We start from the raw sequence: 27,598 nt of genomic DNA on the forward strand, positions 1-27,598 counted from the left end.
GGAACCTTCAATTTTCCATGAATGCATACCAAAATAAAAACTTCAAATATACAATTTCATTGCCATTTCAATGCTTTTGAAGCCTGGAGCACCTTTTGTAGAACGACCCGACACCCTTCGATGAAGAGAACACCACTCGAACCCAGTTCAATGTCCTCCTCTGTCGCATTGTGCAACATGACGTTTATACCTTATATCAAAGTTCACAAGGTCACCTCTACTGAAAAACTAACAAACTAATCCATTTTAAAACTCTTGGCCTTGTGAGAAACCTTTAACCCCAATGCACGATATCACGTGTTCGATTTTACATAAAAATTGTGACCAATATTAAACCAGTTCAAGCCATCAAGAACTTTCCAGCTTGTGGTGTTTTAAAGTAACATAGCTTTAATGAAACAAGACAAATAATACACACATGACCTGTATCGACAAACTTGATAAAAGGACAGACTCCGAATGGTGGGCTCTAACAGCAGGCTGTGTGGTGTGAAGTTTACACTTCAGCACAGTTGACTTTATAAAGAGGCAGTCGGGGTGGAAGTGATCTGGGAACAGTGAATGTATATATGGCAAACCATTGCTTCAATGGTATCATCATCATCATCATCATGCCTCATCCTCAGCCGAGATGTAGGTGTGTTTGACAGTCAGTAGTCTGCTGAAAAGCCTTGGTCCACCTCCACAGAGAGCTTCGTCATCCACTCATGTCCAATCAGATGAATTTCTTTGGCGTGGACTCCACTACAGTCGGTTGAGCCTCGTACATCTTTCCTATGGTGACCTGTGCAGTAGAAAAAAAAAAAAAGTTAAAACCCTTAATTTTGTGTACAGGTCCATCACCTTTCTCAGCTCAACACAGGTGGATGTTCCTCTGACACTATGACGGATTTGTTACAGTGAAGGCTTCATTCATTTTTGAGCACTTGTACCATCACCTCGCCATTTTGGCAGCCATTTTAACAACCATTAACCCAGACAACTGACTTGCTTTAGTTTTAAACTCAGAAATGGTGATACTTACATTAATAAAGCCCCAACACTGTAAAGTGTCCATACAGTTAGGTCCATATATATTTGGACACTGACACAAATTTTGTTTTTTTACCTGTTTACTGAAACATATTCAAGTTATAGTTATATAATGGACATGGACATAAAGTCCAGACTTTCAGCTTTCATTTGAGGGTATCTACATTAAAATTGGATGAAGGGTTTAGGAGTTTCAGCTCCTTAACATGTGCCACCCTGTTTTTAAAGGGACCAAAAGTAATTGGACAATTGACTCAAAGGCTATTTCATGGGCAGGTGTGGGCAATTCCTTCGTTATGTCATTCTCAATTAAGCAGATAAAAGGCCTGGAGTTGATTTGAGGTGTGGTGCTTGCATTTGGAAGATTTTGCTGTGAAGAAAACATGCGGTCAAAGGAGCTCTCCATGCAGGTGAAACAAGCCATCCTTAAGCTGCGAAAACAGAAAAAACCCATCCGAGAAATTGCTACAATATTAGGAGTGGCAAAATCTACAGTTTGGTACATCCTGAGAAAGAAAGAAAGAAAGAAAGAAAGCAAGCACTGGTGAACTCATCAATGCAAAAAGACCTGGACGCCCACAGAAGACAACAGTGGTGGATGATCGCAGAATAATTTCCATGGTGAAGAGAAACCCCTTCATAACAGCCAACCAAGTGAACAACACTCTCCAGGAGGTAGGCGTATCAATATCCAAATCTACCATAAAGAGAAGACTGCATGAAAGTAAATACAGAGGGTTCACTGCACGGTGCAAGCCACTCATAAGCCTCAAGAATAAAAAAGGCTAGATTGGACTTTGCTAAAAAACATCTAAAAAAGCCAGCACAGTTCTGGAAGAACATTCTTTGGACAGATGAAACCAAGATCAACCTCTACCAGAATCTCATCTCATTATCTCTAGCCGCTTTATCCTTCTACAGGGTCGCAGGCAAGCTGGAGCCTATCCCAGCTGACTACGGGCGAAAGGCGGGGTACACCCTGGACAAGTCGCCAGGTCATCACAGGGCTGACACATAGACACAGACAACCATTCACACTCACATTCACACCTACGGTCAATTTAGAGTCACCAGTTAACCTAACCTGCATGTCTTTGGACTGTGGGGGAAACCGGAGCACCCGGAGGAAACCCACGCGGACACGGGGAGAACATGCAAACTCCACACAGAAAGGCCCTCGCCGGCCCCGGGGTTCGAACCCAGGACCTTCTTGCTGTGCGGCGACAGCGCTAACCACTACACCACCGTGCCGCCCCTTCTACCAGAATGATGGAAAGAAAAAAGTATGGCGAAGGCGTGGTACAGCTCATGATCCAAAGCATACCACATCATCTGTAAAACACGGCGGAGGCAGTGTGATGGCTTGGGCATGCATGGCTGCCAGTGGCACTGGGTCACTAGTGTTTATTGATGATGTGACACAGGACAGAAGCAGCCGGATGAATTCTGAGGTATTCAGAGACATACTGTACTGTGTGCTCAAATCCAGCCAAACTGATTGGTCGGCATTTCATAATACAGATGGACAATGACCCAAAACAAAGCCAAAGCAACCCAGGAGTTTATTAAAGCAAAGAAGTGGAATATTCTTGAATGGCCAAGTCAGTCACCTGATCTCAACCCAATTGAGCATGGATTTCACTTTTTAAAGACTAAACTTCAGACAGAAAGGCCCACAAACAAACAGCAACTGAAAACCGCTGCAGTAAAGGCCTGGCAGAGCATTAAAAAGGAGGAAACGCAGCGTCTGGTGATGTCCATGAGTTCAAGACTTCAGGCAGTCATTGCCAACAAAGGGTTTTCAACCAAGTATTAGAAATGAACATTTTATTTACAATTATTTAATTTGTCCAATTACTTTTGAGCCCCTGAAATGAAGGGATTGTGTTTAAAAAATGCTTTAGTTCCTCACATTTTTATGCAGTCATTTTGTTCAACCCACTGAATTAAAGCTGAAAGTCTGAACTTCAACTGCATCTGAATTGTTTTGTTCAAAATTCATTGTGGTAATGTACAGAACCAAAATTAGAAAAATGTTGCCTCTGTCCAAATATTTATGGACCTAACTGTATACAGGACCAGTCAAAAGTTTGGACATACCGTCTAATTCAATGGGCTTTTTTTTTTTTTACTGATTCAAAGACACTTCTTCATGTCAAAGTCATGATGGATGTCGTTTGTCTTTACTTAGTTGAGTGGTTCTGGACATGATATGGATTACTACATTACATTACAGGCATTTAGCAGACGCTTTTATCCAGAGTGACGTACAACAAACCCAGAGTAGCCTGGGGAGCAGTTAAGGGTTAGGTGCCTTGTTCAAGGGCACTTCAGCCATTCCCGCCAGTCCAGGGGATCGACCCGGCGACCTTTTAGTCCCAAAGCTGCTTCGCTAACATTCAGGCCATGGGATCCCCCAGTATAGCTCTGGAATAGGGCTATTTACTGTATTTTTATTATTTACTATTTGATCTCAAACGCATTAAGAAGGCAAGAAATTGCACTAATTAACTTTTGATGAGGCACATCTGTTAATTGAAAAGCATTCCAGGTGACTACCTCATGAAGCTGGTTAAAGGGGAACTGAAGGCAAATTTTTTATTTTCAAAATTCTATTTCTCATTTTATTAAATACAGGAATGCATTTTTGATCGCTATTTTGTCACTGCTGTGGCAAGTTATGAGTGTTTGAAATATGCTCTGTAATATATCAGTCCGTATGTCAAAGCAACGGCCATAAACGAGATTCGTTGAGACCTGTGCGAGACATCGTAGGACGGAAGTAAAACGTACAGCGGAAATCAAAGTGACCGACATCTGCCAACGCGGTCAAAAGACGTGCGCGCCCTCTTTCGAATGCTGACGCAATCAAGACGGAAGTTTTGTTTGTTTTGATAGCAATCAGGAAAGTTTGAAAAAAGTAGGCAGTAATCGTCATTTAAACTCGTTTTTGTGCAATACTTCGTTCGGAAAACAGTTTTCAAAATGGTGGCACTGACACCTGGCTGACACTTCACGTTTCGAAGTCTCGCACAAGTCTCGTGAAGATCGCGCGGATAAGCGACGCCTGCCTTGGACCAAACAAACTAAATTCAACATGGCTAAAAACCGAATAGGCCGATAAGTATAATATTTAATTGCAATTAGTTGCCAATACGAGTCACGGTATAAGGTCACTAAAACCGAAAACGCAACTGAATAACATGTTTATTAAGAAATAAAGCAAGTTTAAAAATGACTTCAGTTCTCCTTTAAGATAATGACAATAGTGTGCAAAGCGTCAAGGGAAATGGCGGCTACTTTGAAGAATCTAAAAAATTATTTTATATATAAACAAAACACTTTTTGTTTACCACATAATTAAGTTAGGGCGGCACGGTGGTGTAGTGGTTAGCACCGTCGCCTCACAGCAAGAAGGTCCGGGTTCGAGCCCCGTGGCCGGCGAGGGCCTTTCTGTGTGGAGTTTGCATGTTCTCCCCGTGTCCGCGTGGGTTTCCTCCGGGTGCTCCGGTTTCCCCCACAGTCCAAAGACATGCAGGTTAGGTTAACTGGTGACTCTAAATTGAGCGTAGGTGTGAATGTGAGTGTGAATGGTTGTCTGTGTCTATATGTCAGCCCTGTGATGACCTGGCGACTTGTCCAGGGTGTACCCCGCCTTTCGCCCGTAGTCAGCTGGGATAGGCTCCAGCTTGCCTGCGACCCTGTAGAACAGGATAAAGCGGCTACAGATAATCTCATCTCATCTCATTATCTCTAGCCGCTTTTATCCTTCTACAGGGTCGCAGGCAAGCTGGAGCCTATCCCAGCTGACTATGGGCGAAAGGCGGGGTACACCCTGGACAAGTCGCCAGGTCATCACAGGGCTGACACATAGACACAGACAACCATTCACACTCACATTCACACCTACGGTCAATTTAGAGCCACCAGTTAACCTAACCTGCATGTCTTTGGACTGTGGGGAAAACTGGAGCACCCGGAGGAAACCCACACGGACACGGGGAGAACATGCAAACTCCACACAGAAAGGCCCTCGCCGGCCACGGGGCTCGAACCCGGACCTTCTTGCTGTGAGGCGACAGCACTAACCACTACACCACCGTGCCGCCCGCTACAGATAATTTGATGAGATAATTAAGTTATTCCACAAAATCGAGTCATACATGAGCTGATAGTTGATGAGGCACGTAGCACCAAGTCGGCTATAATCCATGTACAACGAGATTGAGTGGAATATCTGTTTTATTCTTTCCACATTCACTGGATTTTGAGAAACAGAGCATTTTTTTTTTGCAAAATTGATAAATAAAAACTTTATACAAAACGTCCAACAAAATAACTTCCACTTAGAATGTAAACAAACCAGCAAAATGACCGAAGCAATTTGTGAAAAATGTGATGATGATAATTCTTCGGAAAAAAAAAAGATACATTTTTACCATCAATTATTTTTATTCCATATTTTGTTGCTTATTTTGTATATTTTTGGGTTTTGTTTTCAAGTAGAGTTTATTTTGTCCTCGGTTGGTTCAGCAACACGCGGCGCCATTTTGTTTTTCTCTACTCATGGTATACGAGAGGATAGCCTAGTAGTAGAGTAGCCAATCAGAGCACACGACTGCCCATATAAATGTTCCATAGGTCATTTCATAGTTTTCATGTCTTCAGTTTTGACGTCTTCAGTATTGTTCTACAAAGTAGAAACTAGTCAAAATACAGAAACACCTCTGAAAGAGTAGGTGTGTCCAAACTTTTGACTAGTACTGTATTTCTCATTTCACCCCAAAACACCAACAGACTTGTTAACACCCTGTCATAAAGAGAACGTTATATGTCACATGGTCATGTCATAATGTTCTGCCATAAACCTCTTTCTGAGGGTTTCTTCACTGGTAACATTATAAATTGTAAGAGACGCATCACACATCACTGTAAAACTTGTGCTTCTTCCATGTTTGATGCGGATTTTCTTGAATTTCTCAGTCAAAAACCATAAATATAGCCTCACTGTGTATACTCATTTGCTTTAAAGGTCAGTGCTGTAGAACAATCATGTGTCAACAGGCCTTCATGGTGTGCGTGCATATGAGAGAGAGAGAGAGAGAGAGAGAGAGAGAGAGAGAGAGAGAGAGTATGGTGGAAAAGGCAGAGTTGATTATCAAAATGAACAGGATACAGTGTGACAAACTTGGAAGTGACAATATGGATGTTTTTGCAAATATACAGCTCCGCGTAAAAGAAATCCTGTACAGTGATATACAAAATGGAAAGATCTCTCTCGCAACAGTGTCAGTGAGGACGCCTCGACCACCACGAAAACGAGTCCTAGTCCATCATGACAAAAATAAATCACAGATCAATAGGTGTGTGTGTGTGTGTGTGTGTGTGCATGTACGTGCTGGAACATGGTGTCATCCAGGAGTGTGTTGCAATCTCAGTTTGATGCCAAGGGTTTACCGCTGAAGCTTTAGAATCACATGGTGGGCTCAATCATGTGTCAACAGGCCTTTACAGTGGTGCTTGAAAGTTTGTGAACCCTTTAGTTTGTGAACCCTTTATTTCTGCATAAATATGACCTAAAACATCATCAGATTTTCACACAAGTCCTAAAAGTAGATAAAGAGAACCCAGTTAAACAAATGAGACAAAAATATTATACTTGGTCATTTATTTATTGAGGAAAATGATCCAAGATTACATATCTGTGAGTGGCAAAAGTATGTGAACCTCTAGGATTAGCAGTTAATTTGAAGGTGAAATTAGAGTCAGGTGTTTTCAAATCAATGGGATGACAATCAGGTGTGAGTGGGCACCCTGTTTTATTTAAAGAACAGGGATCTATCAAAGTCTGATCTTCACAACACATCTTTGTGGAAGTGTATCATGGCACGAACAAAGGAGATTTCTGAGGACCTCAGAAAAAGCGTTGTTGATGCTCATCAGGCTGGACAAGGTTACAAAACCATCTCTAAAGAGTTTGGACTCCACCAATCCACAGTCAGACAGATTGTGTACAAATGGAGGAAATTCAAGACCATTGTTACCCTCCCTAGGAGTGGTCGACCAACAAAGATCACTCCAAGAGCAAGGTGTATAATAGTCGGCGAGGTCACAAAGGACCCCAGGGTAACTTCTAAGCAACTGAAGGCCTCTCTCACATTGGCTAATGTTAATGTTCATGAGTCCACCATCAGGAGAACACTGAACAACAATGGTGTGCATGGCAGGGTGGCAAGGAGAAAGCCACTGCTCTCCAAAAAGAACATTGCTGCTCGTCTGCAGTTTGCTAAAGATCACGTGGACAAGCCAGAAGACTATTGGAAAAATGTTTTGTGGATGGATGAGACCAAAATAGAACTTTTTGGTTTAAATGAGAAGCGTTGTGTTTGGAGAAAGGAAAATACTGCATTCCAGCATAAGACCCTTATCCCATCTGTGAAACATGGTGGTGGTAGTATCATGGTTTGGGCCTGTTTTGCTGCATCTGGGCCAGGATGGCTTGCCATCATTGATGGAACAATGAATTCTGAATTACACCAGCGAATTCTAAAGGAAAATGTCAGGACATCTGTCCATGAACTGAATCTCAAGAGAAGGTGGGTCATGCAGCAAGACAACAACCCTAAGCACACAAGTCGTTGTACTAAAGAATGGTTTAAGAAGAATAAAGTTAATGTTTTGGAATGGCCAAGTCAAAGTCCTGACCTTAATCCAATCGAAATGTTGTGGAAGGACCTGAAGCGAGCAGTTCATGTGAGGAAACCCACCAACATCCCAGGATTAAAGCTGTTCTGTATGGAGGAATGGGCTAAAATTCCTCCAAGCCGGTGTGCAGGACTGATCAACAGTTACCAGAAACGTTTAGTTGCAGTTATTGCTGCACAAGGGGGTCACACCAGATACTGAAAGCAAAGGTTCACATATTTTTGCCACTCACAGATATGTAATATTGGATCATTTTCCTCAATAAATAAATGACCAAGTATAATATTTTTGTGTCATTTGTTTAACTGGGTTCTCTTTATCTACTTTTAGGACTTGTGCGAAAATCTGATGATGTTTTAGGTCATATTTATGCAGAAATACAGAAAATTCTAAAGGGTTCACAAACTTTCAAGCACCACTGTACATGGTGTGCATGCATATGAGAGAGAGAGAGAGAGAGAGAGACTGCTGTGTCCACATGCCCATGCAAAACACTGTCCAATGAACACTGATCAATAAATTGAGCATAAACAGAAGTGTACACACCAGGGACGATGTGGCTGGAGCACATTCGATAATGGGACAGAACAGGAACACACCAATACAAATACCACTGTAGACACACACACACACTTTTCCCTTTATGTAACACCACAATAAACCAAAATAATATTTTTAATCCACTTTTTAAAAATAAGATTTACAGCCTAACCTCTCCTCGAACTTGGAGTAGATTATTAAAGTAAATTATTCGAGTAAATTATTTCAAACTAGTTCAGAAATACAAATGGATAAATTAAAAGGAGAAATGAAAATCCTGAAGTCTTTGGAAGGATGCTGGGCCACAACAAGCTGCCAGAACAGCCTTAATGCAACTTGCCATCAATTCTACAAGTCTCTGGAACAGTACTGGAGTAACGGACACCATTCTTCTAAAAGACGTTCCCTCAGTAGGTGTTTTGATGATGGTGATGATGATGACAACGAAGGTTCTGTCTAACACGTTGACTCCAAAATCTCCCATGAGTGTTTATTTGGTGAGTGTGATTAATATCATTTTCATCCTCATCAAACCATTCAGTGAGCCCCTGTACCCTGTAGACAGGGAAATGGGGAATGGGGGCGGGGTCATCCTGGCAGAGATCACTCCCATCAGATAAAAGGAAAAAAAAAAAAATTCACTGTAGTATAGAGGTTTTCGACGTGACGTCACAGGTGACGTGACGCCCCGGTGTCCGCCATTTTGAAGGTCAAGCTAGCTAATGTCAACAACAGTAGCTAGTATGTTACTGTAGCAATGTTTACGCTCAGTCATTTGGATGACTGTTAAAACCTTTCAGTCTCAAGTTTTTCCTTTACTGTATTTACTAGTTTACTGAGCTAGCGCGCTAGCTCGGGCAGGCTGGGAGCGAGCGCGCTAGCTCGGGCAGGCTGGGAACGAGCGCGCTAGCTCGGGCAGGCTGGGAACGAGCGCGCTAGCTCAGGCAGGCCGGGAGCGAGCGCGCTAGCTCCCAGCCTGCCCGAGCACGCTAGCTCAGTAAACTAGTAAATACAGTAAAGGAAAAACTTGAGACTGAAAGGTTTTAACAGTCATCCAAATGACTGAACGTAAACATTGCTACAGTAACATACCAGCTATGATGTTGTTGACATTAGCTAGTGCTAACAGCTAGCTGCTAGTGCACTGCTACAACACAGACACCGACCCTAATAATACAGTTCTTGGTCATTGCCTGGTAACAGCAAATTTATAACGGGCCATGTCTGAACAGACTAAGAAGTTATTTCAATGACATTTAATAACATTTTGTTTATCCTGAGGACCGAAAGTAAATGAAAATGTGAACAAACCTTAGCTGTAATAAGATGGCGACCACCGGCTCCAGGGACGACCCGCTGATGTAGGCATGTTACCCAGCCTGGTTTTTAACGACATAGGTATACAGATCATGTGGGCCGAAGTCAGGTAAAGACGAGGGCTTGGTGTACTTCCGTACGTCAGTGAACAATCCTGGTGGAAGCAGGTAAACGTCGTTCTCTAAGCCTGCTAACCTCAATTTTTGCAAATACCTCTCCCTCTGCTCGCCCTGTAAATGCCCTACGTCGCTGGATAGTGAAGGTATTTTCTGCATCTCGCTCCTTTTTCTTATGTTTTTTCCCTGGTATTTCCCACACGCCTGACTGCAGGTCAGGAAGATCACCCGCGCTGCAAAGCCAGAAAAAGATAGCCTGGTAACGTGTACGGATCATGTACACCATCATCATTGATTTTCTGGTGATATCGCTTCTTACTCGCGTCATCTAGGCCGGATAAAATACTCGACAATGAGACTTCGTCATGATCAACAGTGTATCGCTACCGGTAGTCGCCATATTTGTGACCGTCAAAATGGCGCCGGCTACTTGTTGACATGGCAACGGTCACGTGGGTCGAAAACCTCTACAAAGGTGATCAGTCAGGCGTGAATGTATGTGTGAGTGTCGAGGAGAAAGAGGTTAGTGAAGATGGATCATTTCTAAATTCATTTATTCGTTCCAAGTTTTGCTCGATGCATTATTGTAAAACTTTATAGCAATGTGAGAATTTACAATTGCAGAAGAAGATTACACTCCTGGAGTTCAGCTCTCGTCGTTCTCATAAACCAAAGCTCTGAGCCTTACTCGGTGTATCCCCAGGATATGTCTCGAATAGCTTTCCTTTCCTTTAGTGTTTCAATAAAAATATGCTGGTGCTTACGGGCTCGAATTTAGGTTTAAATGCTGCTATAAAAAAGTCCTGCATTTTATTAAAAAAAAAAAAAAAGTGCAGGTTTCATCTTGCAGTAGGTGGTACTGAGGATGTGAAACATTCAGGTTTATTCTTCTTAATTGTCAGTGCTGTGTGGGGGGGAAAAAAAAAAGCACAGCAAAATGTACAACACACCCACACACACATGATTTATCTGAAGTGGTAGAACACTACTTGTGTATAATAAAGGAGAAGAGAGTGTAGTGTAGAGTCGGGTCACAGCTTGGTAGCAGAGTGTCTGTGACTCTGCTGGAGAAACACAACTCAAATACTTCACAAACTCTGTGACTGATGCTCTGACTAAACGCGACATGTGGCCACTCTATTAAAATATGCCTCGGAATGAGTCAAGAAGGCCATCCGTTATGGAGACGGTGTGTAACGTGCAGCGAATTGCTACCCTGCAGTGGGGAAAAAAAGAGCACTGGTGCTGGAAAAGATGCACAGTGAGCTAAGGTGAGGCAAGGTTTCATTTTTCAAACTCCAGCGAAGGTCCGTTTTTGCACACGCTCTGGCCTTTGTAAATACGCTCGCTGTTTGCACGAAATGGACCGTCTGTCAGTGTGGAGTTCGCCTCGACACCTGCCTATAACCTCGTGTTTAGAGGAGCTGCAGAGGTTGATGGGTAATGAGCACAGACTGATGGGGCTTAAACAGGATACAGACCGGTAGAGAGGGGTCTAGCTGGATTACATTATAGCTATTTGAAACAATGAAGCATGATCATAAAGAAAGCTGGTGCTGCATTTTAAATCTTAATTAGGATAGGACATTCTCATACAGGGGCGGCACGGTGGTGTAGTGGTTAGTGCTGTCGCCTCACAGCAAGAAGGTCCGGGTTCGAGCCCCGTGGCCGGCGAGGGCCTTTCTGTGCGGAGTTTGCATGTTCTCCCCGTGTCTGCGTGGGTTTCCTCCGGGTGCTCCGGTTTCCCCCACAGTCCAAAGACATGCAGGTTAGGTTAACTGGTGACTCTAAATTGACCGTAGGTGTGAATGTGAGTGTGAATGGTTGTCTGTGTCTATGTGCAGCCCTGTGATGACCTGGCGACTTGTCCAGGGTGTACCCCGCCTTTCGTCCGTAGTCAGCTGGGATAGGCTCCAGCTTGCCTGAGACCCTGTAGGACAGGATAAAGCGGCTACAGATAATGAGATGAGACATTCTCATACATGCATGTGGCTTTATTAAGGACTTAAAGAGTTAGCGCGTTCTGTTGTATATTTAATGTTTTACAATTTTCATCAAACGTGAAAACTTTTTTTTTTAAAAGGAGTTCTGTATGTTTTATTGCTGGTTGTTTGCTATTAGTGTCACAGCCAAGACCAAGAGTGGCAATTAAAGAAGGAAAAATATTAAACCGGTGTTCCACCAAACACCTAAATCTTAATCAGCGCTCATCAATGGCGGCTTGGAGATCGTATGGGCTTCAATGGATGCTTCATTAACGGCAGGTGAATTGGAGGTTAAGTGGAAGCCCACCATCTCTCAACCAGTTCTGTGTTGGTTCTACACACCCACCAATAAAGAGCCACCACACTACAGCTTGCGAAGGGTTTAATTTGCAAATACTTGGCGATGAAAAATTGATTGCATCACCACCAATCATGCAATTCACGGAGACTGTTTTCCAAGCTTCACGAGTTGTTTTTTTGGTGTGTGTCTGCCTCGCGAGTGGCCAAAAATTTCAAAGCATGCACTGAAATTTGGTGGCGATGGTTTTGTTGGCAAACTAAGCAGCAATTGGAAGAGCATCTTCTAGAGTGACAATGCAGACCCACTCTGGAGTGACAATCTCTTCCGCACTGTCTGCAGACAAAGGTAGATGATGCTCTTCTAGAGGCTGCCCTTGCATTCCTTCTGGTTCTCTTCTCAGCGAGCTGGACGTTTCTGTGCTTCTCTGCCCTCTGCACTCCATCTCTGACTAGAGCTCTTCATTCATCACCACTGTCTGCGATGTACTCCCAGTTGTTAATGTTGATGTCAGTTCGCCACATGTGCCTTTTGCAGACATCTTTGTATCGGAGTTTTGGACGCCCAACTGAGCAAGACCCTGCGCACAACTCCCCATAAAGTATGTCCTTTGGAATTCGACCTAGCTCCATCTGTCGAACATGACCAAGCCACTTGGTGTGTCTCAGGCTGAGAAGTGCAACCAAGCTAGGGATTCCAGCATGCTTAAAGACCTCTGTGTTAGCCACTTTCGCTTGCCACTTGATCTGGAGGATACGTCTGAGACAGCAGAGATGGAAGCTGTCGAGTCGCTTCTCGTTTGGTATACGTTGTCCAACTCTCACTGCCGTATAAAAGCGTACTGAGTACCCAAGCTTGGTAGACACGTAGCTTGGTTCTCTCACTCAGACGGTTATTGTTCCAAACTTGCTTATTCAGCTTGTTCTGGCCATAACATCTATAGCTTTGGTGATTCTGGAGCTCACTTCGGTGTCCAAGATCCAAAAAAAAAAAAAATCATCATGAAGCTCAGGTAAATGGTACCACTCCATCAGAACCAGTACTACAGTATACGACACGAAAAAAATTTTTAAATCCAAAAAGTCTTTCCCAACAATCCATCTCTAACACATGAGCAGAACTGGCCTTCACTTTTACCAAATGAAAGTTGACTTCAATGTTTGTATGAAATGTCTGGCCAGTTATATTCTCGTGTACTTGTATGATTGGGCCATCCTTAAAAAAAAAAAAAAAATCAGTTTCCTGTCCACTGGGTGAGCAAAAAAAATTTTCAGTCGGGAGGGAGGGATTTTTTTTTTTACTATATGGATGGATAAGAAATCGCAATGCTGTGTTTGCTTTTTCTTTCAGTACTTTTTTATTACAAAAGCAGACACATTTAATAAAATATGACGGTTTAATCAACTGAAACTTGTACAAAAACTTTAAGTTAGCATTTTAAATGCTGACTGCAACATTTGCAAAACTTTTACAAAGGTACTTAAAATGTCCGACACACGGACTTTTTGTAGCTCTAAATCGACCGTTAGGCCTAGTTCGGATGAAATTACACTATTAAAATGATCACTGAATGATTTGTTTTTCTGAATCTTTACTATTTTGTTGTTCGCTAGAATACCATTTTGCGATTTCACACTTAAGCAAATATTTGAAAACTCTGGATCTCCTTCCTTCACGGTGGCTGCCATTTTTTTGTGCCGCACGGCGCATGCGCAGAGCTGATTCAGTTCAGAGTGCGCGCGCACTCGGCGGAGGCAGCAGTGTGTCGGGGAGGGAACAGAAGCAGAGATAACGCTCATTTTGTCTCTGGTAAACCAGTCTTCTCTCGTTCAATTACATGCTGGCATCAAAAGACACCGTTGGTTGTAAATGAACCCAAACTGAGTGGTTGGAGTGTATTTTCATACACAAATGGAGAAATGTTCGCTGAGTGTTTGTGTAGCCACCACCGCAGACCGTTGTCGTTGTTAATTCATAGCATGCTCAGCTGCGTGAACATGTCATGCACCGAAAATAAGAGATTTACAAGCCAGGAACGCCTCATGATGCAATACGCAAGAAAAGAAAGAAGATTTACTGCCATTTTACTTTGTATTTGAGTAAAGTGAATAAATAATTGGTCTGTGGAAAATACATTTAATCCTGGGAACTGCGTGCACAGGAGTTTATTTTGTGTTTACTCCCCCCCTCCCCGGCTGGCTACTTATTTGTCATGGCTGGCTAGTATGAGCCTTAGTGGAAAGCCCTGGGAATGCGTAAATGTCAAGTTCGATTTTAGCTTTACGAACCCGAATAAAATGTCGAAAAACCGGCGTTAAAAAAAAAAAAATTCAACCGCACAAATGGCACTCACCCGGCCGGTGGACCGGAAACAGAGCATTTTTTAATAATGGCCTTGGTGAATGAAGTATGAGTCTGAAGCCTCGAGGCAAGAGATAACTTGAACTTGATAACTTTATTAAAAAACTCCCTCAGTTTCAACATACGTTGTCTTTGTACCATTTTCAATCAAACTTAGGGTTTCCGTGATTTGCAAATCACCATATTGTTTTTTTTTATTTATGTTTTACACAGTGTCCCAACCGTTTTTGGAATTGGGGTTGTACAACATTAAGGCCCTGTTTACATTATTTCGAATCAGCGGATCATCAGATTAACGTTTTTAAAACGATTCGCGTACACACGCACAAAATTTCTGTGCCCGCAACAAAACCGTTCCCCGTGCACACAGCAACGCCAATACACGGATACGCTAATCACATGACTAATTAGACGGCACGTCACATGATCCCAGTGCATATCGGGCATGCACAAGTCACTCACCACTTGCAAGCACATAAAGTGTGTGAGAGATTGAGTGAGCGAGTGAGAGAGAGTGAGCAAGAGAGTGTGAGAGAGAGGAGAGAGAGAGAGAAAGAGAGAGCAAGCGAGCGAGAGAGTGTGAGAGAGCATAAGAATCAAAATTTGAAGTTCTTTATGGAAATCAGGGACGCCGTGTCATTGAGACTAAAGAGGAGAAGGTTTTTCAGCAGTCGCGTCACATGACCAACGTGGCATGACCAACGCCAGCGAATCAGGAAGGTGGATGTCACAGTGACGTTGTCCAATGATGACGTCAGCTAGAGCTCAGCACTGCGTATCCTCGTTCCTCAATGTTTACACAGCACCGGATCAGATACGTACTGGGTTGAATACGTGGGCCCTGGCGGATTCAAACTGTTCCGCCTGTGGAGTCGTTTCCTGGCGTTTTAATGTGCACGGATAGTGCATCTGCAACGACAACGATACGGATACGGTCTAATGTAAACACCACCTAAAGAGGTCCATCAGAAACTCGGCTTCTCAAGCCAAGGAGACACAAATAGACAAATCCAGTTTCGATCCAGTCCGTTTCCAAAAAAAACTTGTTCCAAATCGAAAAACTTATGACTGGCAGTGTGTGTACAGCGTGACCTTTTGCTCTTCCTTTAAATGTCACCAGTAGACGCTTACAGTGACGCACACAGTCAGACCTGTACCCCCCCCACCCCCGCACAAACACTACTTCATCCAAAACAGCTCTGCCAGCTCCAAGTCTGTGACAACCCAGCGATGAGCACGATCACGATCATGTACACAACTTTCCTCTGCACTCCCAGAACCCTTCCCCTCACCCAACACGCGCACAAACCTCGGGTGTTTTTTTTTTTTTAACCCATACACATTAGTAGCCAAGATACAAACCTTCAGAACAAACAATGTAGTCAACAAGAATATTTTGACTGAAATTTACCACCGAAGCTGACTTTGCATTTGCTTTCTCTACATTCTACTCTAAAACTCTCAGGACAACCCCAATGTCATACCCGTAAGGAAAAGTACAGCGTCAACAGCCATGGCCAAGCTGACATCACCTCTGTGTAGTTAGCTCGCACAGTGCCACCGTAGCCCTTTTTTCACCTGGCATCAGCGGGCATGCAGGATACACAGGACCCCAGGGAGGCACCTGCTCCACAACAGAACCGCTCTCTCATGCTCATGAAAAATGTTTGACATTGCACTTGAAGTCCTACAGATGGATCACCTCTGCAGGAAACACTAGTGAGCTGCTGCAAGTTGCATACAACAGTTTAACAGCTTTGAAGTAATGCTTTAACAAGGTACTACACTGTAAAAAAGAATAGTTGAGAATACTTGAAATTTCAAGGCAAGTCTGCATTAATAATTTTATGTTTTGCCAACGATGTGCCCATGATAATCCAAACTATGATAACACTGTTATCTTTATTAAGAATTCTTAATTAAGTCAATTTTCAATTCCTCATTCTGCCAACATAGATTTCTCTTTTTGCTGAACAGTGGCATTCACAGTAGTGCAAAAAGGCAATTGAGGTTATCACAAATTTTTTGGGGGACTTTTTTTTACCTTTATTTGGATAGGACAGTGTAGAGACAGGAAATGAGCAGGAGAGAGAGAGATCGATCAGGAAATGACCTCAGGTCAGAATCAAACCCAGGCCCCTGGATTTATGGTATGGCACCTTATCCACCTGAGCCACGACAACATGAACTTCAACCGGAGAGAGAACCACATTGCCCAGCCCTTGCATTTGGGAGCGGAAACCACGTGTCTTGGTCATTCAGAACATGCGCTGAATAAACACCTGTGACAATTATGTATTTTCAATTCAGATTATTCACTATTGCATATTTACACATCATTGAGGTGCACCCTATCAGTTTGATGTGGATTTTTCTTGATGTGGATAATTCTAAAAAATAGAATTACGCTTTGTTCAAGTAATTCCATATTCACAATTGAATGGACAAGAAAATATGAATAATTATTAACGAACAGAAAAATCCACATCAAACTGATAGGGTGCACCTCAATGATGTGTAAATATGCAATAGTGAATAATCTGAATTGAAAATACATAATTGCCACAGGTGTTTATTCAGCACATGCTCTTAATGACCAAGACACGGGGTTTCCTCTCCCAAATGCAAGGGCTGGGCAATGTGGTTCTCTCTCCGGTTGAAGTTCATGTTGTCGTGGCTCAGGTGGATAAGGCGCCATACCATAAATCTGGGGACCCGGGTTCGATTCCAACCTGAGGTAATTTCCCGATCCCTCCCCGTCTCTCTCTCTCCCGCTCATTTCCTGTCTCTACACTGTCCTATCCAAATCAAGGTTAAAAAAGCCCAAAAAAAATATCTAAAAAAATTTGTGATAACCTCAATTGCCTTTTTGTACTACTGTGAATGCCACTGTTCAGCAAAAAGAGAAATCTATGTTGGCAGAATGAGGAATTGAAAATTGACTTAATTAAGAATTCTTTATAAAGATAACAGTGTTATCATAGTTTGGATTATCATGGGCACATCGTTGGCAAAACATAAAATTCTTAATGCAGATGGTTGCCTTGAAATTTCAAGTATTCTCGACTATTCTTTTTTTACAGTGTACACCAGGAAGACATAAATATGGTCAGGACATCAGCATACACGTTCTAAAGGAGCTTACAAATATAGTACGATTTGTGTCAAATATCACAGGGGGAAGCCATGGCCTAATGGTTTGAGAAGCAGCTTTAGGACCAAATGGTCACTGGTTCAATTCCCTGGACCAGCAAGAATGGCTGAAGTGTCCTTGAGCAAGGCACCTAATTCTCAGCTGCTGTTGTATGTCACTCTGGATAACAGCGTCTGCTAAATGCCTGCAATGTAATGTAGAATTAAGTTGTGGCCAAGAGACTGAAATGATAAGCAGACACAGCGTACTTTACAAAAAAAGACCCTACAAAACTCCAATTTTCTGCCTGCGTGGTCACATCAAACCACTGGTGTCTCTCTGGAACATAAACAACCTGACGAGTACGGTGAAAAAGACAAAGTGGAGCACGTCCACAACACTTACTTTGTTTTCAAGACAAATAGAGATGGTGTATTCATTCGGAGTTTGTTTCCAAGGAGTTCATCTACATTTAAATACTTTAGATAAAAAAAAAAAAAAACAACTGTCTATTTAGCAAAAATGTTTTTCCCACAATTATACCAGAGCCAGCGTCAAACATTTTGCGACAAAACAAAATCCACATGCTTCGTTATTTCGTTGGACTATTAAGGGACTAGCTTAACCATAGTGAAAAAAATTGTCGTAGTATCGCTTGGTCATTTGTAAAAGTTTTGGATCCCAAAATGATCTGAACTTTAACTGTAAATGATCTAATGTCTTTAAGTGTGCAATGTTATGCTTAATTTACTACTACATGCTTGTTAATAGACACACAGACGTTCAGTCGAAATTAACGTTTTATTCTACCGAACAACATTTTCAGTACTACATTGGAAAGCTAATTACACTACCGTTCAAAAGTTTGGGGTCACCCAGACAATTTTGTGTTTTCCATGAAAAGTCACACTTTTATTTACCACCATAAGTTGTAAAATGAATAGAAAATATAGTCAAGACATTTTTCTGGCCATTTTGAGCATTTCATCGACCCCACAAATGTGATGCTCCAGAAACTCAATCTGCTCAAAGGAAGGTCAGTTTTATAGCTTCTCTAAAGAGCTCAACTGTTTTCAGCTGTGCTAACATGATTGTACAAGGGTTTTCTAATCATCCATTAGCCTTCTGAGGCAATGAGCAAACACATTGTACCATTAGAACACTGGAGTGAGAGTTGCTGGAAATGGGCCTCTATACACCTATGGAGATATTGCACCAAAAACCAGACATTTGCAGCTAGAATAGTCATTTACCACATTAGCAATGTATAGAGTGGATTTCTGATTAGTTTAAAGTGATCTTCATTGAAAAGAACAGTGCTTTTCTTTCAAAAATAAGGACATTTCAAAGTGACCCCAAACTTTTGAATGGTAGTGTATGAAATGATGTCTCGAGTGATAGAACAACATAAATCCCACCCCTTTATGTAGTTATATTTCTAAGGGCAGGATTTCACGGTGTGCGCTCTGAATTGTAGTAGTTTATCGTATAATATAGCTCTTTTCAAAATCTTATTAACATAGGATATGATTGAATATATAAAATAGTACAGGATAATACTGACTGATAAATTGGTGTGCCAATATTCAGCAGATCTGAGCTAACTGCTGAAAAATCAGTATCGGGGCCCATAACAACCGATAAACAATTAAAAGAACAAACAAACAGAAGATCGATCCTTTAACCAGATTATGAGTGGTGGTGTTGTGTAGCTTGTTCACCAGAGAGCACACTGAAACTCCACTGTTGATCTCACACACACACACACACACACACACACACACACACGAGTCTGAAACGCCACAAATCACAACAATCAGCGGATCCAAGCAGAGTAGCAAGAGTGCGTCAAACATATGAAGGCATTCGGCTATTTAACCAAAAAAAAAAAAGGCATGTGCGTACAAATCATGTTTTTTAGTTTTAACTGAAATTACTTTTTGTACAGATCCTATACAAGTAAAGAGAGTATCCTAAAGTATAGTATTTCATAGTTACATTAGCATACATGTCAACCTTTGGTCAATCAAACCTGTATAACCAACCTCCAAAATCCATATTTCCCTTATAAAATCCATATAAGATGCAAATTAAAATAATTTACCTAATATTTGAATGATAATTAACAATGATATATCCCCGTTACTTTTTATCCAATGTTAATAACAATAAACCTTCAGAATGAATACAAAGCTCCAATGTTTGACAAAAACACAAAGTGTCACTCTAATGTTCTGAATTGTACTCCATGACAGCTTTTTTAGCGCTCTGCACCAATACCTCACGAGGCTGCATGTCACAGCAAGTGTCTGTGTTGATCTTGCCGGAGTGCCCATTCAGAATCTTTTCAGTCGCTAGTGAAAGTCGCTCAGGTGGAAATACGCGTTTCAAACAAAATGTTACTTCCCGGTTGGCGGGATTCTCGCAATGCGGTGTGCGCATGATCAGAAGTGGAACGAAGTCTCGCTACCACAAGATAACGCGCGATTTCATAAGACTCTTTACTGGCTGTCTGTGGTGTACAGTACGTTTGTAAATGTTATGCGCTCTTTTATCATCGTGGGAATTGATTATAGCTCTAAATATTGAAGTTTTTTTAAAGAATCCGTATAACTTTATTTGTACGCCCGTATACTACGTTTATTGAATCAAATCCGTATAAAATACGGACATTCCATATAGGTTGACATGTATGGATTAGCACTGCATATATATTATATTTGAGTGATGATGGATTAAACTTTTTTCTAATTAAGTACTTTGAAAAGACATAACTAATAAAAGTGCATGTTTCCAGATGAGTACTTATGTGTATAGTTGTGTGTCTGTAGGCCTAATTAACGTAACGCTTTTGTGAACATAGTTCAATTTGTACTGTTCACAATATTTTTATGCAGATGTTTGTCTTCTTCTGAGGGGTTAGGCTGATAATATCGGAAATCGCAGACATTTTTTAAAAAATCTATATTGGTGCCAAAAATCCTTTAGTAGTCAGACCTGAATAAAAAGCAAAAAAAACCCCACCTCACTAGACACAATTTGGCTCAAAGTAGCTCGAAGAGGCTGAGCGAATGGGGAGATGAGGTCACTTTAATGTCTGTGTTCAGAGTAAAACGGGTAGACGCTCGCTCAGCACACAAGCTACAGCAAATAGTAAGAAGGTGATGATGAAAATGAAATGGCAGCTTGAAAAGCTATCCATCTTGTTTACTCTTGTAACTGCATCAGGCATAGATATATTACAGTTATTTTTCAGCCAATCATCTGCAAACTGCAGAAAAGACTCGTCCCTCTGTGCTGTAATCACTCTCACTCATTCTCTCTCTCTCTCTCACACACACACACACACACACGCATTCCCTCACCATCACAACTACATGCCTAACCCTAACCTGAACCCTAAAACTGAGTCTTAACCCTCAAACAGCCCTTTGAAGAAGTGAGGACCAGCCAAAATATCCACACTTGAAAGAAGAAGAAACCTTTATTTGTCACATGCACACTTCAAGCACAGTGAAATTCATCCTCTGCATTTAACCCATCTGAAGCAGTGAACACATGCGTGCACACACCCAGAGCAGTGGGCAGCCACACCAGAGCACCCGGGGAGCAGTCAGGGGTCAGGTACCTTGCTCAAGGGCACCTCAGCCCAAGACCGCCCCACGTCAACCTAACTGCATGTCTTTGGACTGTGGGGGAAACCGGAGCACCCGGAGGAAACCCACGCAGACACGGGGAGAACATGCAAACTCCACACAAAGGCCCTCACCGGCCGCTGGGTTCGAACCCAGAACCTTCTTGCTGTGAGGCGACCGTGCTAACCACTACACCACCGTACTTCCCAGAAACGTCCAAACTCTTTTGGTTAAAAACGTATTCCGGTCCCCAATACGTGATGATGTTTGTCCTTCCTGAGGTTAGATGACCATCTATACCAATGACATCAGGTATCCATTGTTATTATCGATACACGCTGGGTGCGATTTGCTGGGGGGGATCATCTCCCCCTCTGGTTTTTATCTCTGCTGAAAAAAAATCCTCGGGGACAACCCCGTCAATAAAACAAACAAACCAAAAAAAAAAAGTTGACATGACAGGCATGTTGTGACACAGTTTTCTATGGTCTACATTGCACTCACTTTCAAAATGACCCGAAGTGGCAGCTTTGATGTTCACGAACGTCCCCAGCAAATAGATCCATTGTAGATAATAACAATATCTTTGCGTTCTATGCAGGGATGCAAACAGCGCGCCTTTTGGCGGATGCCGCCTTTTTCACGGCCGATTTTTTTTTTTTTTTAGGGGGGGCGTTGGAGTGTCCGATTATAATTTCAAAGTAAATTCTGTATTAAAATTACTAAATAAGCAAATCCGTTACAGTCCATGAAACAGGAAGTATAAGGATGAGAAAAAAACAGTTTAAATCGGAAAGCTGCGCACAATGTGAACTGCGCCATCAGAGCAAACTGTTCATTTAGTATTCATGTATTTTAGTGATTTTCGAGTCACTGTCCATTTAATCCGGAGGGAGAGAAACATCACAGCAACGCGACAAGCAATGCGAACTTTGTTGTGTTAGTGTTCGTGTATTTAGTCAGAGAGATAGGAAGATGAATTTACTATCTCTGGTTTAGTGTTCGTTTTCATTTAGTGTTATTCATTTGATATCATCGGATGTTATTGAGCTGTTAGCCTATTGTTACCTTAATTTTGTGACGTTTCATGATTAAAAAAAAAAAACACATCCCCCCTTCTGGTTTTTTGACAAATCGCACCCTGGATACACGTGTTCTCAGGTAGCTGATAAGGCCAATCATTACATGGAATGTGCGTGGGCAGTGAGGGCAGGAGAGTGGGAAAAAAGATACTCATGGGCAGAGGTGGTACTGTTTTCTCGGGCTTTACATGCTGCATGTTTTGACTTGACCACTGCGATGCATTGCTTTTTGTAGCTAGCGGCACTTCAACATATAGCACGTACACACACAAATACGAAATGACAAGATGCAAAAGTGGGGTTCGATATCTTTAAAAAATAAATAAATAAAATAAAAGCGACAACGGCTCCGGTTTCCCCCACAGTCCAAAGACATGCAGGTTAGGTTAACTGGTGACTCTAAATTGACCGTAGGTGTGAATGTGAGTGTGAATGGATGTCTGTGTCTATGTGTCAGCCCTGTGATGACCTGGCGACTTGTCCAGGGTGTACCCCGCCTTTCGCCCGTAGTCAGCTGGGATAGGCTCCAGCTTGCCTGCGACCCTGTAGAAGGATAAAGCGGCTAGAGATAATGAGATGAGATGAGAAAAGCGACAACGAAAAAAAGAAAAAAAAACCCAACCTGTGAATTATCGTGTAAGTACACAGAGCTGAGTGCCTGTTACAGAGGTCAGGGAGCTTTATAAAAACAAACTCCGATCCTCACCAGCTTTCATGCTTAGCATATTTGAGGCCGTAACCTACGTTCTTTAAACCTGTTAACCAGAACCCGTGTGCTTTCACAAGCCTGGGTGTGACTCCTAAGAGAGCCCTGACTCTACACACTCTCCCAGCTGGTGTGAAGACAGATGTTTGCACAGCACTGTAAAAGATTGCACGACAGCTGGACGCATGTCAAGGTGAGAAAACGCCCGAAACAGGGAGAACCTGTGTGTTATGAGCGAGAGCTGAAATTTCTGGAAGATGGCACAAAGAGAGGTGTGGATCTCACTCCGTTGCTTTAAATCTGTCTCTTCCCTTCTCACCTGCAGTCCTCCCCCTTTCGCGTTCACACCATCTCTCCCTCTCTCTCTCATATTTTTGTTTTCTGTCAACTTTGTGCTACTCTGCATGAGCTCCGGAATGGTCCAAACCGGCATGTAAACAAGATGTGCATGATGACCTGCCACTTAAACAAACACATCTGGAGATGTGAATGAACTACTTGTGTGTGTGTGTGTGTGTGTGTGTGTGCGCGTGTGCATGTGTGTGTGGGTTCTCTGTAAAGCTCCACTAGAGGGCAGCAATGTCTTGTGCAAGCACACACACACACACACACACAGACAGGTGCAAGTGGGCGTGTCTCTATGCCCACTCATTCCACTTGTCCACTAGTGGAAGGGGTGGAGTCAAGAAAGGAGGTGGCACTGTTGCCAGCCAATCAGTATGCAGTAAGCACATTCATGTTAATTGTTGCGGCTGCAGCAGGCACCTTGTGTCACACTGCAGATCCCCCTAGTGCACACACTTGGAAACAATGAAATCACAGAAGAATTACAAGACTTCTCTCACACACACACACACACCAGACATGTGGGTGAGTGTGACTAGAATATGTCTACACTTAGCAGAGGAGTTCAGACATGCAAAAGGTTATGACAGACTCTCGAGAAAAAGCAGACGCACATGTCGTGATGGGCCCTCACGTCTCTCCCACCCCCGAAACGTTTCATATTCCAAGTGTTTGCTTGCAACCATAAGAAATTCTCAGCGCGATCTTTGAGCTCGCACAGCGGCAGGGAAGCTGATCGAGAGCCTCCTACTCTCACAGAAGAGGGCTGCTGCAGAGATTGGAGAAATAATAATTATAAAAACAATAATAAAAATACAATTCCTGATTCGTGCACTGTTTTCCACTGGAAGACAGGACACGCTTTTTATTACCGTTTTAACGCCTGGCAGTCTGCTTGCTGTCATAATGAAGAGGGAGAGTGAGGAACAGACGCATCCAAATGCTAAATAATCACAGAAGATTGAAAAGCACTTGTGCATGCAAATGTGTAGCGCTCAGGGTCTTGTGGGTGTTTGGGTTTTTCTAATTATGTGCACGACCCATACAGCCAGGTCGCTGGAGGGACGAGAACGCAGATCTTCTCACAGTTCACAGGCCGACCCAGTCACGCATAATTCACAGCAGACCTGGCTTTTTCATCCCTCCTAGGAGCAGCCATTTTTAATCATATACTTAACATTTTATCACCAGACAAGAGTCACAGTTCTCCAGTGTTGATGCTTCGCAGGTACGGGTTACTATGGAAACGTTCGGGCGTTCAGACAGGATGTACGACAGTCATGCCAAAACCGAAAACTCGGATTTGCTCAGTAAAGATGTTCATCTGGGATATTGGCATGGGGCTTTCCAAAGTGGCCTTCGATATGCTAGGGAAGGGGGGACAAACAAACAAACAAACAAACAAACAAACACACACCCCACCACTTGAGGGCTGTGCTGTTATGGGAAAATAATCAACAACAGGGCGGTGTGATGTATCTGAACACAAACAGAATTACCCTTACCATATTACGAAGCTGATTATTTTCCTACAATAACAGCCGTACATCCTGGAGTGTTTTATTCCTTTTACACCACAGCAATTTGCTGACAATTACAATATTTTATTTATTAATAAAAGAACACATCACGCTTTTTAACCATTTATAGTTACATTTAACATTGCAGATCCCAGAAATAAGTTAATTCCTGTTAGAACTTGTGTTTATAGCAATCTGTCCCTCACCAGTCTCTCTTTGAAGGAGACACTGGTGACTCCTTCCATCAACGCCTGCTTACAGAAACCTCCTCTCAGATGCTTATATTTGAATATTAAACCCTTAAGTGTTGGGATGGTATGCTTTTTTTTAAAAAATGGAAGTAATGCCTGCAAGTCTGAGTGTCCGTATCAATTCATTGCCCATTTCTGACTCCTACCAGCTCCATCTTAAACACACAGGAACCCAAAACCTCCCGACAGTAAATGGTGCAGTAAGATGACCCTCCCCTTACTCCTGGTTAGTCTGAGCGTGGCGTGCTGATCGTATCGGAGACTGGCAGGATATCCCACCCTGACACGGGAGAGCCGATTAGCGTTGCTCTGGGGCCCCTCGATCTGCTCTGATTACTACTCACCCCTTCCTTCCCTTACAGCAGCACTGCGCCACAAGAGGCTGTGCCCTTGAAACAAAGACAGAGGCAGAGGAAAACGAGGGAGGATCATCACACACCAGTTCATTACTTATCTAATAATTAGACTCCATTTGCAGCTCATGGATCCTGCACCTACAAGTTCGGTTCATGGTTAAGATCTAGCACTTAAAAAATAAAAAATAAAAAAAAGCTGCCGAAAACATCCCTGTAAGGAGTCTGTGAGGGAACAGCAGCAGATATGAGGCATGAGTTTAGTCTTTCACATTCATTATCTGCAGTTTTGGGTCCAAGTGCAACATGGAGGTGTGGAGATTCTACTCCACTCATGTCCTGGTCATATTTAGACACCTGTCACAAACTAAAACAGGTGGAGGGTCTTTTAAATCCCATGGGGTTCATACTATCTATCCATCCATCCATCCAAATTTGTTTATCTTACTTTTGTTTCTTCCTTCTTTCCATCCATCCACCCACCAATTATCCATTCATCAATCAATCCACCAATTATCTGTTCAATCCATCCACCCACCAATTATCCATCCATCCATCCAGCCATGCATCCATCTGTCCGTCCATCCATCTACCAATAATCCGTCCATCCATCCACTAATTATGTATCCATCCATCTACCCACCCACCAATTATCCATCCATCTAGCCATGCATTCATTATCTAAACATCTGTCCATCCCGTCCGTCCATCCATCCACCAATCATCCATCCATCCAGCCAATTATCCAATCCACCCACCAATTATCCATCCAGCCATCCGTCTATCCATCCATTAACACACCAATTATCCATCCATCCATCGACCCACCCACCAATTATCCATCGGTCCATCTTCTCATCCAGCTATCCATTTACCTACCTACCCACCAATTATCCATCCATCCATTCATCCATGAATTATCCATTCATCAATCCACCCATCCACTCACCAATTATCCATCCATCCATGTTTAATTACTTTATTTATCTGTATTCTTACTTATCTTTCCTTTCCTCCAAGTATTTTTCTTAATTTCCTTCCTTCCTCTTGTCCATCCATTCTATTTATCCATCCATCATCTATACCACTTATCCACCAGGGTCATAGGTGAGCTGGATCCAATCCCAGCTGAATTTGAGTGAGAGGTGGGGTACAGGTCACCAATCCATCACAGACTAACACAGAGACGAGCAACCATTCACACTCACATTCACACTTATGAGCAATTTAGAGCAGCCAGTTGACCTAATCCAGATCTTTGGACTGTGGGGGAAACCGGAGCACCCGGAGGAAACCCACACAGACACGAGAACATGCAAGCTCCACACAGAAAGGGCCCAGTCGGCTATGAGGAATCAAACCTAGAACCTTCTTGCTGTGAGGCAACAGTGCTAACCACTGCACCACCATGCCGCCCCCATCCTATTTATTAATTTTTTTTTTTACTTACAGTACTTTTTAAATGTATTTCCATCCCACACATCTGTCTGCTTACTATTCTCTTCCTTCCTTTCACCAATTATCCATCCATCCAGACTATTTATTCATTCATTAATAAAATAAATTCATTTATTTATATATAATTACTTACTTATTTCCTTGTCCTTTCATCCATCCAGCCACAAAATCATCAATCCACCCAATTTATTTATTTTCAACTGAACACATTTGTTTATATACATCATTATTTAATTAAATATTTCTTTCCTTCCTTCTGTCCATCAATCCATCCATCCAATTTATGCATTTTAACTTATTTCACCAGAATGAAAACGGTTTTTATCGTCGTTTCAGTTAACATATGCCGCTTTTCCACTACAAACGCGGCTGAGCCGTGCCGTGCCGAGTCGAGCTGAGTCGGGCTGAGCGGGGCTATTGAAGTTGCATTTCGACTACAACCGCGCTGAACCGTGCTGGCTGGAAGTGGGTGGACACATTGGGTGGAGTTAGCGAAAGTGGGTGGACGTCACGTGATGTCGTTAAGCAGCGCAAACAGTGACATCAGTGACAGTGGCGGAACAAGTCAGAGCCGGGCCGGGGGCGGGGCAAATGACCGGGCCCTTTATTAAAGCTTATCATAACATCATTTTAGGCTACAAAATGTCCGCAACTGCGGTGTTTACCAATTTCAACACTACCGGGTGCAACTATGTTATTTAGTACATCAAGTCCTTCAAACGAACATGTAACTCAGAAACAAAAAACATTAGGATACTGTA

General features: G+C 42.5%; 2 protein-coding genes across 2 annotated transcripts in view; both read right to left on the reverse strand.

Annotated features, from left to right (window-relative positions):
• Positions 1 to 27,598, reverse strand: part of LOC132886149 (uncharacterized protein C18orf63-like) — a 215,411-nt gene that overhangs the window by 160,997 nt on the left and 26,816 nt on the right. The window lies entirely within an intron of this gene.
• Positions 365 to 27,598, reverse strand: part of LOC132886150 (LYR motif-containing protein 4A) — a 132,677-nt gene continuing 105,443 nt past the window's right edge. The window contains exon 3 of the mRNA XM_060920718.1: positions 365 to 784. Coding sequence (XP_060776701.1) covers positions 716 to 784 — 69 coding nt within the window. The 3' untranslated portion in view covers positions 365 to 715. The remainder of the gene's footprint in view (positions 785 to 27,598) is intronic.

Source organism: Neoarius graeffei, chromosome 5 (assembly GCF_027579695.1).
Source record: "Neoarius graeffei isolate fNeoGra1 chromosome 5, fNeoGra1.pri, whole genome shotgun sequence".
Classification (NCBI taxonomy): Eukaryota; Metazoa; Chordata; class Actinopteri; order Siluriformes; family Ariidae; genus Neoarius; species Neoarius graeffei.